This window comes from Prionailurus bengalensis, chromosome D4 (genome assembly GCF_016509475.1).
Source record: "Prionailurus bengalensis isolate Pbe53 chromosome D4, Fcat_Pben_1.1_paternal_pri, whole genome shotgun sequence".
In the NCBI taxonomy this organism is placed as follows: Eukaryota; Metazoa; Chordata; class Mammalia; order Carnivora; family Felidae; genus Prionailurus; species Prionailurus bengalensis.
The window spans coordinates 44828737-44851143 of NC_057359.1; the positions used below are offsets into that span (position 1 = coordinate 44828737).

Consider the following 22407-nt stretch of genomic DNA (forward strand, 5'->3'; position numbering starts at 1 on the left):
TCATAGCCGTCACTCTCTCCCTCTAGGACACTAAAGTAATCCACTTCGATAGAATTCTCCAGGAGGCCACCTTGCCTCACGATTCTTTCAAAGGTCAAATCAAAGGACAATATGAAATCGGAATGCCAACGACACCCCAAGGTAAGACCCTGCCAACGGTCTGCTTCCTCCCCTTGATGGCTGGGCGTTCTTTGTGAAGGTGTCCCAGCCCTGCCCAAACATCTGTTCCGCTCTCCGGCGAGACTCACTATCTGGGCCCAGCTTGTGCATTAGTAGCTTTATTGGACAACCGCTCCACAGTGGTTCAGAGCTGGTGTTTAAAAGGGGATAGAAAGGGACGGGACTATCCGCTAATAGATTTACCATCACCATTCAGTCAATTAACCCCAAGTAATTGGTAAATGGCAAGCTGAACAATTTTCATTTCGACAAAAGAACGTTGAAGAAAGACACCAGCAGAGGACTGGAGTAATTCTTAGGGTAAACCACTCCCCTCCCCGCACTCGCTTACAGAGAAACACAAGAAATCCAACTCGTCCCAGTTAGGAACTGTAGGTCTGTAACCTTGTGTTCAAATCTGAAACTCTAGAAGGGTTAAAAAGCGTATCAGACAAATCAGGGAACTTGGCAGGTTCGAGAGTATGTATTTATAGATTTCAGCAAAAAATGTACACAGACTATAAATGTGACCATCAGCCATTAAACATTAAAAAAAGATAACCCACACACAGCTGGGGTAGATTAAGTACTCCTTCAAGTCATTTGAAAGTAGTAATAAAACAAAATTTCAAACAGTGAAATAATCTACAAACCCACCCTGGAATTCAGAACGCAACCTTCTCTTTGGGTGTTAAAGAACTAAGTTATTTTATCGATAGCCACTGTTAACGCAACGGACACGTGTACTGTAACTACAGTAAAATTAAAAAGCACCCTTATCTTCTCAAAACATCAAATTGTACGAATAGAAGTTTCCCCACTCCACAAGAATTTCACAGTTGAGTTCATAATAATAGATGTATGTTGTAGAAGATAAGAGAAACGAGGAAAATATTTATTTCCCTCAGAAGAGCACTGGCAAAAGGTTACTGAATTGAAATCGCAAATGTTTACCCCATTTGACTGACGTTCTTATCACTGTTTTCTCATGAAACTAGAAGCCTGGCCCCAAAGGCTTCTGCACTTCCATTATCCCCTCCTTCAGCCCACATGACAGCGTCAGTCAGCCGGCTGAGGCATCGGTACAATCCGGCACCGTCACCTCCACGAGGGCCCAGTTTTCATCATCTGCAACACCGGGGGAGGGGCGGGAGCTGCAGAGCGGACTTTGAGGTGACCTGGGCCACGAGCCCCCCTCCCCCCAAAGACTTCTGCTGACAGCGCAGGGCTGGTGTGACCTCCAGGTGTGATGATACAGAGCAGGCCTTGAGGCTTCTAGAAAGGGTCGTGCTAAAAAGCAGTTCTCACCTGCTGCAGAATGTGTCTTTCCCTCAGCGTCATTAACCTTCTGTGGAGCTCGACCAGTTCATCTAGGTAGGCCTGAAAGAGAAGAGTATCCCCCAAAAGAACAAGCACTTTAGGAAGCGATCCACAAACAAAACAAGAAATGAACAGGAACATACAAGCAGCAGGTGGAGGTTCCCCGTTCTACCACCCTTCCCGGGGCTGCGTGGACTCGGTACCCAAGGCCTTTGCAGACCAAGTCTCTCCTGGCCAACTCGTATAAAGCCAGCTTTTTTACGAGGGGCAATTCTTGCACTTATGTGCTCTCAACAAGATTCAAAGGAGCAGACTCACCCTCTCCTGGTAACACCCTCCACAGAGAGAAAGGGTACTCAATCCTAAATTGTGAATTTAAACATATTATCACAGGCTATCACTTTTTTTTTTTAATTCTTCCATCTCAGAAGATTTTTAACTAAGGTTCAACTAAAGAAAAGTCTAAATTTGAACATGGGAGTATAAATGCACATTACCAATTACATCAGGACAAACTCTATTAAAAAAAAAAAAAAGCTTTCCTGGTCATACCTAACATCGCCAGTAAATAGGAAGTGACAGAAGAGAATGTCTTATGAAAACTAGAGATCGCTATCCATATTAGCATCTGGTTTGTCAAAAGCTCCCTTGCAAGGACAGAAGCGTACCTCTCTTTCCATATGCTCAGACTCATGAATCTTTGTTAGCATAACTGCATGGGTTTTTCTAGCGTCGTTTGCAGCGAAGGCAAAGGAAAGGTTGGTGAAGCTTTAGTCAGGCCTAGCCTGATCCTGCAGAGCATGTTATCACCCTGCCCGCAACAGGTCTGGAAGTCAGATGTCGAATGCACGATGCACACTTGGAAAGCACGTTACATGAGGCTCGGGCGTCCTGCTCCCTTGTGGCTGAGACTCCTCAACCCTCTACCTCCACCATGATTTTCTTACCTCCCAATTCAGTGTGCCCCAAATCCCTTGGCAATACAGGCATCGTGGCAAATGGTAGCATATGGGCCCAGCTTAACGCTGAAGATCTAAGCAAGACTTGGAAAATCAACTACAAAGCACCGAGGAAAAGTGCTCATTTGGTGAGGGGGGTGGGGGTGGTGCTGGGCACTTCCGATGCAGAAATGAAAGGGGAACCACCAAGGATGTTTGAGGGAAACACAAGGAAATGGAAGACACGTCAGTGCTGCAGCACTCATAGAACGCCCTGGAAACCTACCTTGTCACATTCCCCGTTCTTTATTTGCTTATCTGATTTGCTTTGCTTTATTGGACTTTTCACTTCAAGAATCTAGGGATCAAAGAGAACGCTGTTAAACTTGATTTCAAGCACTTCGTAGCTGACCTGCCACCTAAACAAAGGCACTTACGAATGAAATGTCCTACAATAAGATCACTTTCCAAACAGCAAGTCTCCTCTACACATTTTCTTTCGTCTCATCTAATCTTACTCTTTCTTGGAAAATAAAGGACTTATATCTGAAATGCTGAGTCAGGCCAAAAGACTTTAAAAAAAGAAGTTGACGATAAGGAAATTGATCTAAGCTTCCCAGGCTGCTGCTTTTTTGTGACAACACTCTCACACATATGCACAGCAGCTGAGTTATACGAGATTATAGTCCCCTCCGGCAAGATTTTTTTTTTTCTTATTCATTCTGCTGTTTCAGCATGACTACCAGTGCTCAGTATGCTAGGGATGATAAAACAAACACTCAAATGCCCCTTTTTAGTACCTGTCTTTCGGATTCTAAAAATTACTCATATCCACTAAATTGATGCAGCTGTGAAAATGAAGATGGCCATCAGTTATACTGGTTGCTCCCAACCTGGCATCCTCCAACTCAAGAAATCAAGAGCCAGGCAGGGCTATCTTCCATGGCTCAAGAAATGATGTGTCTACCCGTGATAAAATAGCAAGCGCCTGTCATTTTATAGGAACCAATTTCAACGTAGGATACGAACAGTAGTTTGGCATGCTGTTTAGATGTTTCCGTGGGGAGCTAGGTTTCTAATTAATAAAAAGGAGAAACAAATTATTATTTAATAAATACAGCTGATTTATTGGAGTCTTCGGAATTGAGGATTATGAGGGAAATATTTTTAAATGGGCCTCGTTTCAAATTGCTGAGATCCACTGAATTTATTGATGAGTGTTTACAAATGTACATAAACAGAAAAAGCAAAGTAATTTGTCTTTTTCATGATAACCTCATTACCAAGTGAGTTATAATCTCAGAAGCTAATATTATGGAGGAAAATGCCAAATAAAGGATATATTTAAGAAGTCTCATATTCCTGGGTGCCTGCATGCCTCATTAGGTTAAGCGTCCAACTCTTGATTTTAGCTGAGGTCATGATCTCATGGTTCGTGGGTTCGAGCCCCACACTGGGCTCTGTACTGACAGTGTGGATGGAGCCCGCTTGGGATTCTCTCTCCCTCTCTCTGCCCCTCCCGTGCACTCTCTCTTAAAATAAACAAACATTTAAAAGTAAATAAGTAATGAATAAATAGATGTCTCATATTCCCATCGCTCCTTATCCATTCTCTGCTGTAACACACACACTCATAGTTCTATTCAAAAATCTACCATATTCCATAATACAAAAATGATTTTAAAATGAGTTCACTTTTAATTTGTGGGGGAAAGAGCACTGATTGGGCTCAGATACTCAAGTTCAGGTCCATAGCCCTATTATTTAACATTTCGGACCTCAAAAAAATGAGACGAAATGGAAGAGATGAACAAGAAAATGTCCAGGTTCCCATTCAGCTGTAAAATTTTATACTACCAATAACCATTTTACCTGTCGAGGATAGGACCATGACATTCTGGAAAAGACCAACTGCTTTCAAAAGGATATCTTTTCCTTTGAATTTAGAATGATGCACACGTAAGAAGTGAGCTTCTAACAGAGCCTTTCCTGAGAATTTCTTCAGTTTTAAAATTAAGATAACCAGATGACCAATCTGACCAGGCTCACTCACTTCAAATACAATGCTTTGGGCAACACAAGGAAATTACTTAATCAGTGGGGCAAGGCAATCGTTTTTCACATGCTGCACTGTACAGGAAACCCAACACTCCGCTACATTCAGAATTTCCTTCTCTCTATTGTTGCTGGAAATGAGACCTCCAGGGAAACTCAGAGCTCTGAGACCTAGGAGTAAGTAGGTCAGTAGATGGCACTCCTCGCCAACTCAGACCACACGGTGGGGCAAAGCAGAGACAATCTGCTGAGATTTCAGGCCAGAGAGAAAAACAGTGCCTGCGTGCTTGCCTAATGCACTAGAAAACTGAATTGTGTTCCTATCTTGTCCCACTCGGACGGTGGGTAGGGGGGGCCAAGTCAGTCACTGCACTCCCGGGGTCAAAGGGACTGAGGGCTCTGTATTTGTAATGCAACTTTGCTCACTAGGTTTAGAGAGTTCTACCACCTTCTCTTCAGAGCAGAAAACAGAACATTCAGGGCACTTGAGTCCCACCCTACACATTCCGTAAGTGCGACAGCACAGAAGGCCAAACTACATTGAGATCCTAGTTTCTTTCTTCTGAAGCTTCAGTGGCAGGAACAAAAGCTCCGGGTGTCAGTGATCCGCCTCAAGTTACTGAGTGGCTGCCCGGAGAGGGCTCAGTTCATCTTCCTTCTTTGATCTCTCCCTGCTCCAAAATAAACAGCTTTGTCAAAACCTCATTCTGAGAGAGCGGAGCCAAGCTGAAGACAATTGTTTTATTTATGATCATTTCTTATCTTTAAGGAAACGACTCCAGAATATAAAAGTACACAGCACCTTGTCTTCCATGGGCTTATTTCAAACCAGTTTAACTAGATAGACTCTTTAATTTCTTTCAACATGCCTTGCAGGCGGATAGGTAATTTATGATATTCTGAATATTAACTTGGGTCCAATGGAGCACTTCCTTCCCTCAAGGCCCCTCTTCCCCACCCCCTTCTCCTCCATGCTTTCAGCCAAAAAGGATCTGGAATTTTGATTTTGAAACTCACACATATGGGAGGTTTGTAGTTAAACAAAACAAAACACCTCTGGTTAAAATGGCACAGCACTCACTATTATTGCCGACGAGGCTTTACTGAAGGAAACTGCCACCCAGACCGCCAAGAAGCACCGTTTCTACACATGGTGGTCCCAGAAAACCGAGCGAAGATCCTTAATCTGAGGATATGGCTTGAGAATCAGACTTTCAAGATTATTATTTTTTCTGCATCCCTTTGTGAGGACTGACAACTCAATTATTCAGCAGATGGATCCTCTTCTGATCGGTCTTTCATGTTAATGATCGCTAGCAGCTCGTAACAATACTCAGGTTAATTACTTGCTTTGTTGACATGTGGCTCTCTGTTCACTTTTTTTCAATAGTTAGAAAATGTTTGACTCAATTAGCACTTTCCCTTTTCCCTAGTCCCTGGAAGAACTGAGAACGGGTAAGGCAAACTCGGCTTTGCCTGGTAATTTATAGAAATGTGAAGACACACAGCAGCGAAGGAAATTCACACTAAGAAGGCCTAACCGTGAAATGGAAGGTCTGTTTTCATCGATTTTATTTGATGGGAAACTTCAAATTCTCATGCATACTTTCAAATGAAGACTGAAAACACATCCGAGGGTGAAATTTAGGGGACTTTTATATTTTTAAGAAATTCTTATTATTTCACTTCATCAGCATGGAGAATAAGATTAGCAATTTTTTAAGAAGTCCTACAACACGGACTTCAAAGGGATAACACCAAACCTGAACCAATGCAGGTGATTTGAGGGGTTAAGAAATCAATACTAAACAAAGTTTTAAAAACCTTTTCTTGTTCTCTCAGTTCCAAGAATGCTCTAAAGAGATTAGAGCTCTTGTGGTACGTGTATTTCTTACCCTAGACTAGCTCAAAGTGAAAGCATATGGACTTTCTTATTATGCTTATAGGTGCATGGAGGAAGTGACATATAACTGAGTATTCCTGACAGATTGATGATTCACATGTGTGAAGCTACATTTATCGAATAAACATATGCCAAGGAACCAGTGGTATGCTATCTAATTGGATAAAGTAATTTTTACCCTCACCAGATAGATGATACTATTCATTTTTCAGTCTCGTTTTGCTAGACAGGTTTAAAAAAAAAAAAAAAAAAGTCTGACAAAGAATCCAAACCTTTCTCTGAAGCCCAGACTTGAGCCAAGTCAACTCAAGACTGCCCATCCAGGAAGTGTTCAAGGGCAGTTCTAAAGGCAAGATGGGGGGCTTCAGGAGGGATATACCTAATGCCCCTAACTCCTGACAGTGCCACTCTGGCTGCTCACGAGGGACCCTGGTTCTAATACACACACACACACACACACACACACACACACACACACCACTGGAAGCGGAAATCAGGGCTCCATAGGTTTAAATTAAATATGCAAAAATGTTCAAAGTCCAAATTCTATTCTTTTGCCAGCTTATACTGAAGCACAAATTTACAAAAGAAACCCAAGTTATCTAGTTAGCCAGCCTAGGGCTCTTCGCAACTGATTGGTGATGATGGTTATGTGCTTTAGTCTTCACTTGTCCCTGAAGTGCTTGATGTGTGATGGGGGCATGGCGGGCACTGGAGGTGGGGGGCACATGGGTGCGGGGAGGTAGGGTAGGGAGGAAGAATGTACTGACCCCTTGAAGAGCCAGTCTGTAACACAATGAGGCTGGGCTGGCATTCACATGTAGGCCACAAAGAAACTGCAGTTGAATGTTAACTGGAGAGGCAGGCAACACTGATATTATCCCTACTCCACAATGGAGGCTTTAAGTTGCGGGCAAACTTTATAAATGAGGTATTTTAATTTTTACGAGATCTTATGCTTTATGCAAAATTTAAAGAAAACATCGTCAGCTAAAGAATCGCCATTTTCCCCGTAAAGCAACGATCGCAAGTCACAAGTTCAAGGACAAGACCGTTTAAAATTGTAGGACACCTGTGAAAAAGAATAATTTCCGAAAAGCACAGTTCTTTTATTTTCAAGTTCATAATATTCATATGATAACTTGGATTAGGCAATTATTCTAGAGGTCACGGGGAATCTGCCTAGACAAACAGATAAGAATAGCTTACATAAGTGAGTGTATCAACTCAATGCACTATGAGGCTTTTACAATATTCATGCTCCTTGAAATTAGTTTTAGTATTTAAAATATCCCAGTCTTAATCATTTGTTTGACAAAAGCTCTTCATCAGAACTTTCAAAGTTTTGCTTAGACCTTATCCAAATAACTATATTCTGAGTTGACTATTAAATTAATGTCTTCCTTTTGCTCAAGTTAGGACAACGATAATGACCATTATTTACTCTGCATTTTATTAACGATTTCTTATAATCCCAAAGGATGATCTTTCCTGGAGGAGCACACAGAGATACAGCACCTATACTAATAAAATCTACTCCCATCACCTAAAGTGCCAAGTAGGTCTAAGCATGACCTCTTGTTCTTCACAAATATATTATTTATCATCCTCCTCAGAAGCCAGCAAGGCAGGTAGTAATATCACCATTTACAGATGAGGAACCGGAGGATGAAAGATTTAAAGTTGTAAACTACTGTCAATTAGTAAAACAAAGAACCAGGTTTTAAACTAGCTTCTACAGGTATAGTCTTTCTAATTCATTAAATTAGCCTACTTACTGCTGAGGAGGGGGAAGAACATACAGAAATCAGGAGCAGCACTTTCTGTCACCATCCCTACCGGCATCCCGTGTAATTAACCCATCCGAGGGAACACACTTTTCATGACAACAGAAGTTCTCTTTTACCCCAACTGTGTGTTTATTCCTAGGGTTGTAGATTCCCATTTATTTGATATCAAGAGGGAGGGTTTGTTTTGTTTTTGTTTTTTAATTAAGGGCTAAAACCTTTTCTGTGCTTTGGGGCACATGGGTGGCTTAATCGGTTAAACATCTGACTTTGGCTCAGGTCATGATCTCACAGTTTGTGGGTTCGAGCCCCGCGTCGGGCTCTGTGCTGACAGCCTGGAGCCTGCTTCTGATTTTGTGTCTCCCTCTCTCTCTGCCCCTCCCCTGCTCTGTCTCTCAAAAATAATAAATAAGCATTAAAAAATAAAAATAAAGTTTTGTGTACTTTGTAGAAATGATCACACCTAATTTTGCAGAGTCTTGAAGAATGCAAACCCAGCAATTTACCTGGTTGTTGTTGGTTTTTAATAAGGGTGGCGGGGGTTCGTGATGTAGGGGTGAAGAAGCCGAACTGCTTTCACTGTCGCTACCGTCACTTAAGCTAACTCTGAAAAGAAACAAGTCACACGCATCAGTACAGACAGTTCTTAACACATCTATGGAAACAGGCGCAGAAAGCAAGGAATCCAAACGCTAAATCATTGAAAACTTGGTGTAACTCATACAACTGCTAACACATACTGGCGCTTCCTTTGTATTTGGAACCGTGTTGAGTGTTTTGCCGGCTATGTCTCATTTTAATGACCCTTATTTCGACAGATGAGGAAACAGACTTAGACTAGGTCACCCGCCGAGGGGCAAGAGGTAAAAGTGGTGGCCCTGGGATTCAGACCCAGGCAATAGAGCCCAAGGCTGGTGTTCAGCCACTATATTTTACGGGCCCCGTTGATCTCCCTGCTCCAACTCCACCCACCTACTACCATCGAGCATGTTACCCAAGCCTGCAGAAGGTCGGCAAAATCAGTTTGTAGGTTACTATCTTTCCTTCCAAACCGCCCTCCCCCCCCCCCCCCGCCACCTCTCTGCGACAGGTGAACACTTCACCAATACAGCAAAAGTACAGGCTGTGGGAGTAGAAACAGTGGCGAAGGAGAGTATGTGTCAGTCACACAACAGCCCTGTGTGACTGACAGCTCAGGGGGACATCGAGGATGGGCTGTGTGAAGCCCAACGTGCTAGACCCATGCCAACTATTTCTACCGTGCGGTGATTCAAGGCTGGCCCTGGTTTTGAACACTGATACAACAATTCATTGGAAATCTACTTCAGCAAGACGAAAAGACAGTGTGTTTGGGATGCCTGTTTAAAGAACCCTAATATCTTTCAACAACCAAAGATGACAAAAATTCAACCCCTCCCCTGTTTTTCTCTTTTCAGAACAAAATAGAATTTTCTTCCAGCCAGAGTACGAGATATTTCTTTATTCTACACTGGTGTATGTATACCCTCTTTCTGAAATGCCCTTCAGAGTCTGCTCCCTCTCCTGGGCTATACAGTCACCTAATATAATATTCTTTTCAGAGACAGAAAATGCTCTAGAAATCAGGACAGTTTTTCTTTTGCTCTGAATAGGCAATCACATTCCAGCCCTGTAATATATTCAGATAGACGAGATACAAGATAGGAAATGAAAAGGATACACTAGGACATCCTTTTAGCAAAAACTGATGGAACTTGTTTTTCTTAACTAAATTACATTAATGAAGTGTTCAGTTGAAGCGCTGCTTTAAAATGCTTCTTGACTGAAGTGGTAAGGCTGAGTATTTAAGCTGATTAAACAGTGGGGACTTTACAAGTGCAGGGAAGACCAAATGTTACCCAGGCGCTGCTGTGCTAACAGCACATGGCAGGCGGGGGAAAGACGCGGATCTCTAACAACGTGCATGGCATCAGACAACACGCGAGCGTGTGGGATTTGACCTGCACGGACTCAGAGGAAGGAGTACCAAGGGGGTGAGCCTCCACAGTCACGGAACATCTAGATTTTCTAAATCACAATAACTGGAAATTGGCTCAATAGGTCACGTGTTTTGCATCAGGTAAATGTGAGAGCAGTCAGGGTTTGGGGCTGTTATAAAATATGCTCACGGCCACATTCTGGTCCTTTTTTAGGTCTTTCTGTCCTACCCTTTAGTTTACTTCTTGGCAGAGTAAAAAATTCTAAAGGGAAATGTTACAAAGCCAAGGCCATAAGGCTCCTTATTTTCTCCTATTCAAAAAAAAAAACCATAGATCGATGCGTTTGGGGGACAAGGTAGAGGAAGAGGTATTGAGGGTAAGTACTGAGTGGCCACACGGAAGAATCACCGAGAGGTCTGAGAGGGCATATACTCCAAGGAGCCCTTCTCCAAGGACGCTGAGGAAATACCAATTAGGAAACACATGCTCTGTCCAGTTTGGGTTAAGATGGTATTCTTTTAAGGAATTTTAGGGCCTTTTACACAGTAATGGGTAATGGGAAAAGATTTAATGCGAAGTATTATAAATGTAATTGGATTTTAAGTTCAAGTAGATTCATATTTTTTCTACTCAAACACATTAAAGTAAGCATGCCTATTTGTTTTCCTCGTGATAAAGAAATAAAACCCTCAAGGCAATTTCAAGTTGACTATTAATTATAAGTGACATGAATTACCATCTTCTAATGTGGAATTATGCCTCACAGCATTAAAGCTACTTAAGGAACCTAATTGTCAGCACACTTAAAAGGAATTTATTTTCTGGAAAACACACACAGGTGATCCTAGTTTTAATTAGGTCACACACATAATTCACTGGAGCCAATTACATATTTCCAGCTACAAACAGCAAACATGTTTCCTTAAATTCTGAGACTATAGCAACGGATCTACTATGCACATTCTTCAAATGAGAACGGAGTTTACTTCAGCTGTCAGTCCTGCTACCTTGACGTATGCTTTCAAGAACAAGGACTCCTAATAGGACGTTTTCCCCACAGAATGTTTAGAGAAAAAACCTCTGCTCCCTGAGAAACGGGATACAGAGTTCCCTGTAAAGGTGAATATAGGCACGCCAGGGGGACCCAACGGACACGAATGTGACCAGTTACCACAGGCACAGGGTTTGGTGTTTCACACCTTTGCTGTGGTTCCACTGGGAAGGCTAGGGAACGGGCAGGCTTCCACCGCAGGGAGCTGCACCCCTGGGAAGTCACTCACCTGCGGCTTCGGCTGCCTCCTCTATTTACAGGTCTCTCCATCTCGGAGTCATTGTCATTATCCTCTGCCTCATCTGATTCCTCCTCATTGTCATCCGAATGTAGATCTTTCATTATTGACCTTAAAGGACCTGAGGAATGACAGTAAACACAATCAATCACGTGACTTCAAGCACACTTAGTCATATTAGACACACAGGACTGCTCACCAGCACTGAACACTGGTCACAGAAAACAAACAAACAAACCCATTATTATATATACTTATACAATTTACAAAACAAATTTGGTAGTTTCGGGAATGTCATATCTAACCAAAACACTATTGTTTTCAGAACAGATGCCCCAGGATGTTCATCGGAAAATCTCTATTTCCTAGGAATGTGTTACTGTGTATTTTTTTCTCTAAGAAAAATTACAACTACAAAGGAACAGAAAGGTCTATTAGTAAATTGAATGTTTTGTTAGGTTAATCCATGTATTGAAAAGTTGAGGCTAATAAATCACCATGGTTGTAACTTGTTCTTGGCAATGCAGCCTTTGTGTGGTAGTTTTTGATCTATTAAGGTTTAGCTGTTCCTTTTATTTCAAGGTCAATTTCAGGTCAAGCAAGCATTTCAGTCAAGTTCAGATTATAAAGTATTTCAATTCCATGGTGTAAGGTACTATCTCTGATCTTCATATTGATCTTGGACACCAGGTCTTGGGCAAGCAACAATGTTGTGCAGCCAATTTTTATTTTGCTTAAGAAATTCCTGGCAAAATACCAGCATATATTTACATAAATAAAACCATGCAATAAATCAGATGCCCAGAAAATTCAAGAGAGTATCCAGCATAAGATGGGACAGAGAGAGAGAGAGAGAGAGAGAGAGAGAGAGAGAGAGAGAGAGAAAGCCATAACTAGTTTTATTCTAGAACGGGATATAACTGGGGGGGGGGGGAAGGAAAAAAAATTCAGATTCAGCATGGCTTATTTTCATTTGACTGCTCTAAATGTGATGAAAACAAGACCACTCTCTTTAATGTTAAAGAAGACACTGTGGAGGCAATCAAGAAAGTGAGAGAGGCATTTTTATTCTGGATTAGGCGAGTCCTAAAGTCTAATCTATGACATAAATATCTCAGCTATCACTAAGTCAGTTCTAAAATAAGCGTTGATTCTTCACAATCTCACACTCTGCAAAACCCAAATGCCTCTGCTTTTGTAGTGGGCTTATATCTTTGGAAGTGAGCGTAACAAGAAATTTGAATAGCCAAAATGGTCAGTGTCTTTTATTTTTTTCCTGGAAGCTTAGCCTTAGCCCAAATACATACAACAGTTTAATCCTTTTCAAAACACAGAAGACCATCAGGAATTGAGTATGGTCAGTGAGAAAGGGAAAGTGCAACATGATGCTCAAAACCAAATTATTCCTTGATACGATCTCACTTTTCATGTTTAAAAAAAAAAAAAAAAAAAAAGGAGACCTTATTTGAAGATTTCCACACACGGAAAATGTGTAAAATACACATTTGGTTAATGTTCTGGTTTAAACGTGTTCGATTTCTTTACATTTAAATCTCTTTATTTTAAAGTTCAACTAGAGGGAAAATATGTTTTCAAGACAGCAAATTAACACTTGCCAAAGAAAACAGGTCTATTAATCTGTAGAAGAAACAAATAAATAAAATGAAAGACATCCAGGAGGGAGAGTAAAAACCTATTTCTCTATGTCGCAGCCTCTCAACTCCAGCTTTTGCTATTGTATTTCCTTGGGGAGCTCCCTGGAATGGGCTAGGTCTATAATCCTTTTGTAAAATGGGACTCTGAAGGCAGGGACTGGAAAAGGGGGAATTTCTAGAGGCCGGCCTCATACATCAGAACAATACTCCAGCTCATTCCTAGGGGAAATAAATACAACTGCATAAAAGCCAAGTTATCATTCAAATAATAAAACACTAGAAAATAAGGCCATAAATCAACTCATCAAGATGTTTTATGAGAAAAAACGTCTCCCAGTGTGCCTGGGGGATACTGATACCTTGTTGCCTTGTCTGGGATGGTGTGAAGCTGGAGCTGGAGCTGGAGCTGGAACTGGCAGGACTGGGCTGTTCAGACTTGAAAGAAGAGAAAGCCACAATCAATACATTTGGGGCGGGGGGCGGGGCCATCACACATCCAAAATTAAAAACAACATTGTTGCCCCCAAATATTCTGCTCTTCAAAAACAGTCTGGCACTGCGTAAGAACAATGACAACACGATGCATTCGGCCAAAAGCGGTGACACAGGAGAGTCACGCTGTCCTCTGTGTTTTGTCCGCCATATTTTTACTAGACGCAGAAACAAGTATACAAATTCAAGGATGATGAGACAAACACCTGGGTGCTACATGAGGGAAGAACCTGGCTTTGATTTCACGCCCGTGTTTACTGCTATCCAAATCTCCTTCTAAAAGATTACCTTGATTGCCCTTTCTGCAATGTTTGATGGACTCGACCGGTTAAAACATAGTGGTAATGAGGCCAAGGTCACTGGTTCAATCACATTATGAGCCAGTTAATTTCACTCTGGTCCAAGGCCATGACCCAACCCTAACCCCATTCATCCACAGTTTGCAAATAGAGGTAATGTTCACAAGGAGATCTGGCCAAGTCTCACAAATGAGTCATGGGGAAATGTTGCCACCACTTAAAAAAACAAAATTAAAAACAAAAAGCACCCTTTAATTCCACAGCCTACAGATGCAGGGAGAAAGCATCATACACGTGTCCCACTCCTTCACCATGGACTCTCCTCATCCTCTAACACCCAGGACAAATGCCACTCCCTCCCTGGCCTGTCCAACTCACAGATGTCTTCCTTTTCCAAACCCACTGAAAACGTGGCTCTCATCTGTTTGCTTCTGTGATATGCTGCAGTGTCGCGCGACCTGTGATGCATGTGTCTTTTCCCTCCAGCAGACTGCGGGGACTTGAAAAGGCAGGGGTGCGGGGGTCTCTCTGGTGCTTCTTGTTATCACCTCATACTTAGCATCAAGCACTGCATACAGCAGGCACTCTGTATCTGTGACTGAAGGCAGAGCATCAGGCCCTCTGTTCCACCATCTGCCACTTTCTAGAAGGCTTTGCAGTAGGTAAAAACGGGAAGAGCAAATGCATGGACAGAACAGTGCAAAGAATTTGATCATACCATCAACACAGTCGAATTTTACGGATTTAGGCCAAATTTAACATAACCTACTGTTGGTACATTTGGCTGCAAGAGTGGGCTATTTCCACCCACTTTCTAATGTGCTCACAGCCTCACCTACACACTCATGTTATCCGAGAAAAACATGAGGTCTTTCCATGTACAGGACCTATCTTCTTCCTACGTTGCTCAGTGGGCGCCCGAGTTATCAGGGCCACGTGGAAGACAAACTTAAGAGCACCAACGGAAGCCGCTCCATGAGGAGAACCTCAGTCCCGTCGATAATGCGGTTTTCTCCCCACCGACTGTTTCATCTCCCTGCCCCCCACCGACTCCCAACCCCCTCCTCCCCCGGCAACACCGAGATCCAGACTCAGACACAAGGAAGCACTTTCAGGCCTTCCAAATGCACACTTCACGTCCTCGGGCTGGATGGGAAAACAGGTGTCAGCAGTTTACCACTCATCCCGCAGGAAAAGAGCCAGACAGGATCTCTAATGAGCAGCAGGCGGCCACCAACCCTTCACCGCTGCAAGAGGTACCGGAGACGTGCCGCACGATGTCCTCCACGCTGCTGTCTGTGGCCCACACACAAGAGGTGGTTCACGAGCACAAACGCCTGTGTGAGGCGCTCTTCGTGTCTGCCGAGTGGCGCGTCCACTGCCGAGCCACAAAGGTGAGCTGCCCACCACACGGGCGTTGGGCTAGCAGTCGTGTGCAATGCCCAGCTGCAAAACATTTCCCCTGGGCGCCGTGGAGCACTCCTTTTCCTCTCCAGGGCGCTCTTTTCAGCCATGAAAAGTGTCTGCAAATGGTATTCTTTTGAGAGCTCTGGAAACCATGTGGGAGCCAAAAAGGAGGTTTCCTTACGAGTGAGTGGAGGGAGCTCTAGGTCCCTCTCCTGCCGGACCAGTTCTGTTGCACTGGACTCGAAGGAGCCGTTCTGCCAGAGCTATTTGCTGAGAGTGACATTAATGGGGCAAGCAAGAGGGGATGGTGGCCATCTCTCCAACCACCCCCTGCCAAACTTGATCCATCTGCCTCAAGCATCATGCCAGGGCCAGAACCAAACCTGCAGGCAGCCTTCTTTTAGCTTCTTAACCACAAACAAGGTTAATGATTCCACAGTTACCATCAGAAAATTGACCAAGAGTAAAGAACAGAATACAACAGGAGAAAAAGGCTTTCGTTCAATGTTTATCATTAACACCACGCCTGATCCGCAAAGGATTTAAGGGCGATAGTGCTTAATTCACTGCAAATATGAACACAGAAAGTTTACAGCAACAGAGGTGAATGGAAAAGGATACAATGTTGAATGCTGGACAGCAGATTTCAATGTCCTGGGAGCTTTTTGTAACCAGAACAGGGATTTGTGGTTTGGGAGCCAAGGGATGAGCCCTTGGGATGATCAAAGACAGTGAGTCTCCCACTTTCATGGGCATTAGAATTACCCGAAGGACTTGTTAAAACACAGACAGCTGGGTCCGACTCCAGAGTTTCTGAGTCAATAATTCTGGGATAGGGATGAGAACCTGGATTCCATAAAAGTTCCCAGGTGACGCAGCTGCTGTTCTGGGGACCAACCCGACTTCTAAGAACCGCTGATCAAGGATCCAGAGATTCATAGCCATGGATATTCATCAGAATCAGTTAGGGGGGGATTCTATACATATGGAAATTTTGACTCAATGGGTTTGGTGTGGCGGGTCGGGGCATATTTATATTGTAAAAGCTCAACAAACAGTATTAATGAAAATTCCAAGCAGAACACCACTGATACTAGGTTAATCATTTCTTTCCTTCTAAATGCAAACGCATGTTTTGGAAAGAATCTTAAATTTATGAAAGCGGAAGAGAAAAAAAAAGCATCATGAGAAAAAATAGAAACTGATTGATGTTTCTAGAAGTAGCATCCTTGCCTTCTCATCAAAGTGTTTTGCAAGAAAAGCACCCTGAAAAAAATGCAGTTACCACTCAATAAAGACACTTAAGAAGCATGTACAAAAATCACGTCATAGTGGATGGGCCTTAAACTTACCTAACCAGACCACAGCAGAATTCGACTCGATGTTAACTGCTCAAAAAGCTATTCTGCTATTAGATGGGGCTGACACAGTCTTACAGTTTATCACATCCAACAAGCAACAACAAAAAAGCGTTGCTCACTTTGTCTGTATTTTATTTGAACATAAAATCAGATTTACTCTTCAAAAACACAAATCAAGGATGACTTTATAAATGAGGAAAGGTTGCTTTTTTTTTTTAAAAAACTGTTCACCATAAAGAGAGCTAGATTAAGATCTTTACACACCCCAAGGACTGAAAAGATCATTGCTTCCTCTTGTCCCCTCCTTACATGTATATGTGCCAAAACCTAAGTGTAAGGGAACCTCAGTGAGGTTCTGATTATTTCCATTACTAATTGGATACTTGTTTTTGAAATATCGGGGCGCCTGGGTGGCGCAGTCGGTTAAGCGTCCGACTTCAGCCAGGTCACGATCTCGTGGTCCGGGAGTTCGAGCTCTGCGTCAGGCTCTGGGCTGATGGCTCAGAGCCTGGAGCCTGTTTCCGATTCTGTGTCTCCCTCTCTCTCTGCCCCTCCCCCATTCATGCTCTGTCTCTCTCTGTCCCAAAAATAAATAAAAAAATAAACGTTGAAAAAAAAAATGAAATATCAAAATCTGCCCCACCAAAAAAAGTTTTGGCCTCTTCCTGTTTAGGCCCAAAGGACACATGCTTAACTGACCTCCTAAGTTCTCAAACGCTAGACATGAAGCTTAAACAGTGTGTTCCACAGGGACCGAAGCCTGGGCTTAAGCACCTCAAGGTCTATGACACTCATTATCATATCAAGCATTCACTGAGTGTTAAACTTGGGAATCTCTCTCTCACCTTGCCTGCTCAAGCCTTTCCCAATATCTAATAAAAACCTGACTTTATTCGGATGAACAACAATCATCTCAATTTCTACTGCTTCAGCATTAAGGTCCTCTGAGAGCGAGGGCACTGAACCTCAGGTGGAAGGGATAATGTTAAATTGTGCAATGGAATCAAAATCCCTAGCCCACTACTGTTAGAGGGTACCTCATCAACATCTGGTTGCTACTGTTACTTACAATAGACCCCATAGTCCTCTTTTGCCTAAAACAAGATCTATCTTTACTACCAAAACAATGGGCCTACCAAGATTTGCAATGGAATCTTCAGCATTAAATGGCTATGCGAAATCATTTTATAATGGATTTTCTACGGAGGATTATTTTTGTTCAAGACGAGTAAGAAAAACCACATGTTTACAACTCGTACGAGTTAAGTGCTTCAGAAGAGAACACCTGTCAAGGCAGGTCACGCGAGAGGGCTTGTAAATCTGGCATTGTTTCTTACGCTGGGAGCAAGGCTTCCTCCTTAGGTGATCAGAAGGCAGAAGAGGCCATCTTTTCTCAGAGGCCGTGTATTTCTGAACAGAATTTCAACTTGATCTTTAAAGCAATCAAAATAAAGAAAAAAGGGGGAGAATAATATATGCCTTTTTTTTTTCTTCAGCGGAAAGGGAGAGAATATAACTAGTTAAACAGAAATGATTTTAGATACATTGCTACTTGTTTTCCACAAAATTTCTGCCTTGCTGAGTAAAAGAAAACATAGAGCCTGCAATAAAAATGATCTTTTTTGCACAAATATCCAGAAAGACTGTGTCAAGGGTGAGTGCTAAACAAAGAAATCACAAATGTAATACACTTTATTTATATCTCTATCAACTTTTGTGACTAGAGTACTAGGTTCTTGTCAGTTTAGTGCTTCCTTCACTAAAAATTAATAATCATCTGACACTTTTTTTCCTCAGTATATAATACCATTTAAATTTTTTTTAATGTTTATTTTTGAGAGAGAGAGAGATACAGAGAGCAAGTAGGGGAGGGGCAGAGAGAGAGAGAGAGGGAGACATAGAATCTGAAGCAGGCTCTAGGCTCTGAGCTGTAAGCACAGAGCCCGATGCAGGGCTCGAACCCACAAACCATAAGATCATGACCTGAGCCAAAGTTGGTTGCTTAACCGACTGAGCCACCCCGGCCCCCCAGCATATAATATCATTTAAAAGACTATCTCATTTATGATGGGTGTTAACTGAACTCACAGTGGCAATCATTTCATAATATATCCACGTATCAAATGATTACATTATATGGGTTAAACTAATACAATTTTATACGTCAACTGTATCTTGATATAACTGAAAAAAAAATAAGACTACCTCATTTAGTGTCTCTTCTATAAGAAACTGAAGATAATCCAACTCAGCTTTCAAATATACACTTAATTCATTTTTAAAGAAAAATGACATATCCATTTTAAACAATTACGGGAAATGTTCATCATAGGAGTGTAGTCTCTTACCAAATTCCCATTGATAGGTAATATATTGTGATAGGTATGTCAACAAAAGGTAAGCTTGCAGGCAAGCAAAGAACTAAGTATTAAAAAGTTGTGAAATAACACGGATTAACTTAATCTCACAAGAATGATGCAAGAATTATCAAAAGGGCAGACATGAGAACTTTTATTTTCATTTGATTTTACACTAATAACCACTTCAAAATAAACATGCTAAAAGAACAAAACTTTATTATATAGAAAGATAATATATCTTTGTGTCACTCTATCGTATTATTTCCTTTGCTTGACCATTAGAAAGGCAAGTGTTACGGACTGAATGTGTTCTGCTAAAATTCATATGTTAAAGGCCTAAACCCCCACAGGATGGTATTTGGAGATGAGGCGTTTGGGAGGTAATTAGGGTAATTTGGGAGGTCATGAGGGTGGGGCTTTCATGATAGGATTAGCGCCCTTATTTAGAAGAGACACCAAGAGCTCTCCTGCCCAGCATGTGAAGAACACAGTGAGACCTAGCTGCAAGAAGAAAACCCTCACAGGGGAACCAAATCAGGCAGCACTTTGAACTTGGCCTTCCCAGCCTCGAGAACATAGGAAATCTGTTATGTGAGCCACCTACTCTGTGGTATTTTGTTACAGCAGCCCAAGCTGATTAAGACAAAAGGGCATATTTTTTATCCCCATTTTACTGATGGTGAAACCAAAGCACAGTAAGATTAAGCAGCCAGTAGGTAACAGTCAGGAGGATTAGCATCCAAGTTTTCTGACTTCTAATCCAGTTCTCTTTCCACTTACACCTTGAAAAAGCAGAATTAATTTAAAGCAGCGTTCTGAACACACTAACACCCTGTGATAACACTAGTCAGGGAACAGAGTTTTCTATGTCACTGTTGAAGCTGCACTGAATATCCTTCTGTCCATGAGGGACTTCTTGTGATCGGTACCCAAAACAAACCAGTGATAAAACCCTGCATCCCTGGGTCTGAACGTGCCTGTGTCAATTGCTTCTAACACTTGTCCAATCAACACTACAACAGATCCTGGCTACTCCCCTCACCAGTTCAGTAAGTTTTGCTTAAAACAGCAAGGAGTTTTCTCCTAGAATGGCCCTGATCCTCTTGACATTGGTACTGATCAAGAAGACTGACATCAGGCGACACGCTACGATCCTTTATTTTATTTACCTTCTAAAGTGATCTACTCTTGTTATTCAGCTCTTCTATACGATCCATACATAACCCTCGGAAAAAAAAAATAGATGTAATGTTTTAAATAATCTGCCAACAGGTCTTTCTTTGAAAACAAAGAGAAAGTGGGGAAAGGACACCGGAATAGGAAGCTACAACTTTTATTGCTTAACAGTTACTCAAGCCTGTGACCAAAGGGTTGGCAAACCCTCTCCATTTGCAGGTATTATGACAAATGAAATGAACTTGATGTTAAATTGTAGGTGTATTTAGCCTGCAGGGCCCTTACATTTTCAAAAGCTATTGTCATGCCTGTCATTTTCTGGTAAGAGAGCAAGATCCTAAGAACTGCCCTCTCTCCTGTTAGCAAACCAGAAGCCTTATTTCTGTTACATATGCCACTTACGGACAAAATCATCCTGGAAGCCCAGATAATTGGCTTTATATTGTGGTGCCTCTGTTTTGAGCATTCGCCGCCTTCTTCCTTATTATTGTCACCTTCACTGTTATTATTAAATGCTGTCATCATTTGTGCCCATCACCCCCAGTCTGAGAACACAGAATCCCATTAGGAAACGAAATGGCCTTGGGGAACAAGGGCCTATAAATCTTTCCACGAGACCCTTTTCCACACTTAGGGATGGCTATAATTTTCTTTTAGCTTCCTCTCTTTTAAACACAAGAGCCCCAACTCTTTTATCATCACCGGTTGTACTTGGAAGGCTGCTACTGACTATTGTCGCCAGAACATATGATCTTCCAAAAAATCCGGTTGTTGCAGGATGGTGTATATTCCAGATGTGTGCCCCAAATCACACACTTGTTAAGAGCTTTAGGAATGAGAAATTATCTGGAAACAGACCATTTATAGTTGCACTCCCTCTAAGCATGTTGTTATTCCGTGAGCAAAGACCATGTGCATAGAAGTTGTGCTTCACAACTGGCCATAAAATATACCACTGGGTTAAGACAGAGACTTATCTTTTAACTGCTCGCTCTCTCGCTCTCTCTCTCTCTCTCTCTCTCCCTCTCCCTCCTTTCTCTCTCTCTCTCTCTCTCTCTCTCTCTCTCTCTCTTTCGTGTATTTTGAGGATTAGGGTAGAGAAAGAAAAAAGTTACAAGTGACAGGGTTTAGAGCTGTAATGCCTCACAAAAGAGAAAGAAAAAAAAAAGTTTCCTCGCAGAATTGCCCCATAATTAACCACTATTGAAGGGGACCACTGAACATTAGAACACCATTGCTCATCAGTTAACAATAAGATCCTGAAACTGTTGTCAGAACAACTATTCAGTTCCTTGTGAAATAACCCACCTGTGCAGTGCAGGAGACGCCTGAAATATTGTAAAAGTATTGTTGCATTCTTTCGCCATATAAGGGCAGTGTTGAACAAAGTCCTAAAAGTATGTTATATGCGGTTGTAACTCTCAGTTTTGGATTATAAAACTTAAAATATTAAAGTAAATTAAATAGCATGAGTTCAGGGTATCAAAAAGATGTAATTAATTGAAATGAAGTAAAGCACAGATACACCTGAAGAGATCACCTGTCAAGACATTAAACTGCATTTTCTCATTAACGTTAGACCTTTTTTAAAAAAATGGCTTACTTTAAAACGGCCATAGCGCATGTGATGGACAGCTATAGAACCTTTAGAGTCTTACACAAATGTCAAGAAGTTTTATTAATTTTAATCTTTGGGCATCTTAGAGAGTTTCCCCCCTTAAATGTGAAGCTTAGATTTACTATCCTAGCAGCAGCATCAAGACTCCATTTTATTTGCTAAGACCTTTCCTTCCGTGGTACTTTGACTTCCAAAATAACCAAAGTCCACTGGGGAAAAAGTATTGATTTAAAACCATCCGATCATCACCAGGTCAAAATGCAACATTCTCATTATCAGTCTATGATTTATATCACAAAGATTGCTGATAGTTGCAAGCATTAAGTCTTTACACGCCCATATCTCCCTAATTAAAATAACAGTGTGTTTTCCAGGTAACACACTGAATCCCTTTCTTCTGGATCAGCACTCCAAAGTTCCATGGGGGTGGGTATGTGCATGCATATGCATATAGATGGATGTAAGATAATCCATGGGGGTAGAAGAAAATAATAGAACCCTTACTTATTTTCTTTTTAATTTTCCAGTATTTGTATGTGCCTTCTTGTACGGAATGTTAGCACAGTCACTGCTACAATTTAGAAATATACATACCTTGGGGATACAAGTTTATCGAGAGAGATGAGCTTT

At 41.8% G+C, this 22407-nt stretch overlaps 1 protein-coding gene across 2 annotated transcripts in view; it reads right to left on the minus strand.

The window, feature by feature from the left end:
* MLLT3 (MLLT3 super elongation complex subunit) overlaps window positions 1-22407 on the minus strand; it is a 289714-nt gene that overhangs the window by 8047 nt on the left and 259260 nt on the right. For both annotated transcript variants that reach the window (XM_043566262.1, XM_043566263.1), the window contains exons 6-10: window positions 13424-13499; window positions 11401-11530; window positions 8669-8768; window positions 2704-2775; window positions 1468-1539 (exon numbers count right to left, since the gene is read on the minus strand). In XM_043566262.1, coding sequence (XP_043422197.1) covers window positions 1468-1539; window positions 2704-2775; window positions 8669-8768; window positions 11401-11530; window positions 13424-13499 — 450 coding nt within the window. The remainder of the gene's footprint in view (window positions 1-1467; window positions 1540-2703; window positions 2776-8668; window positions 8769-11400; window positions 11531-13423; window positions 13500-22407) is intronic.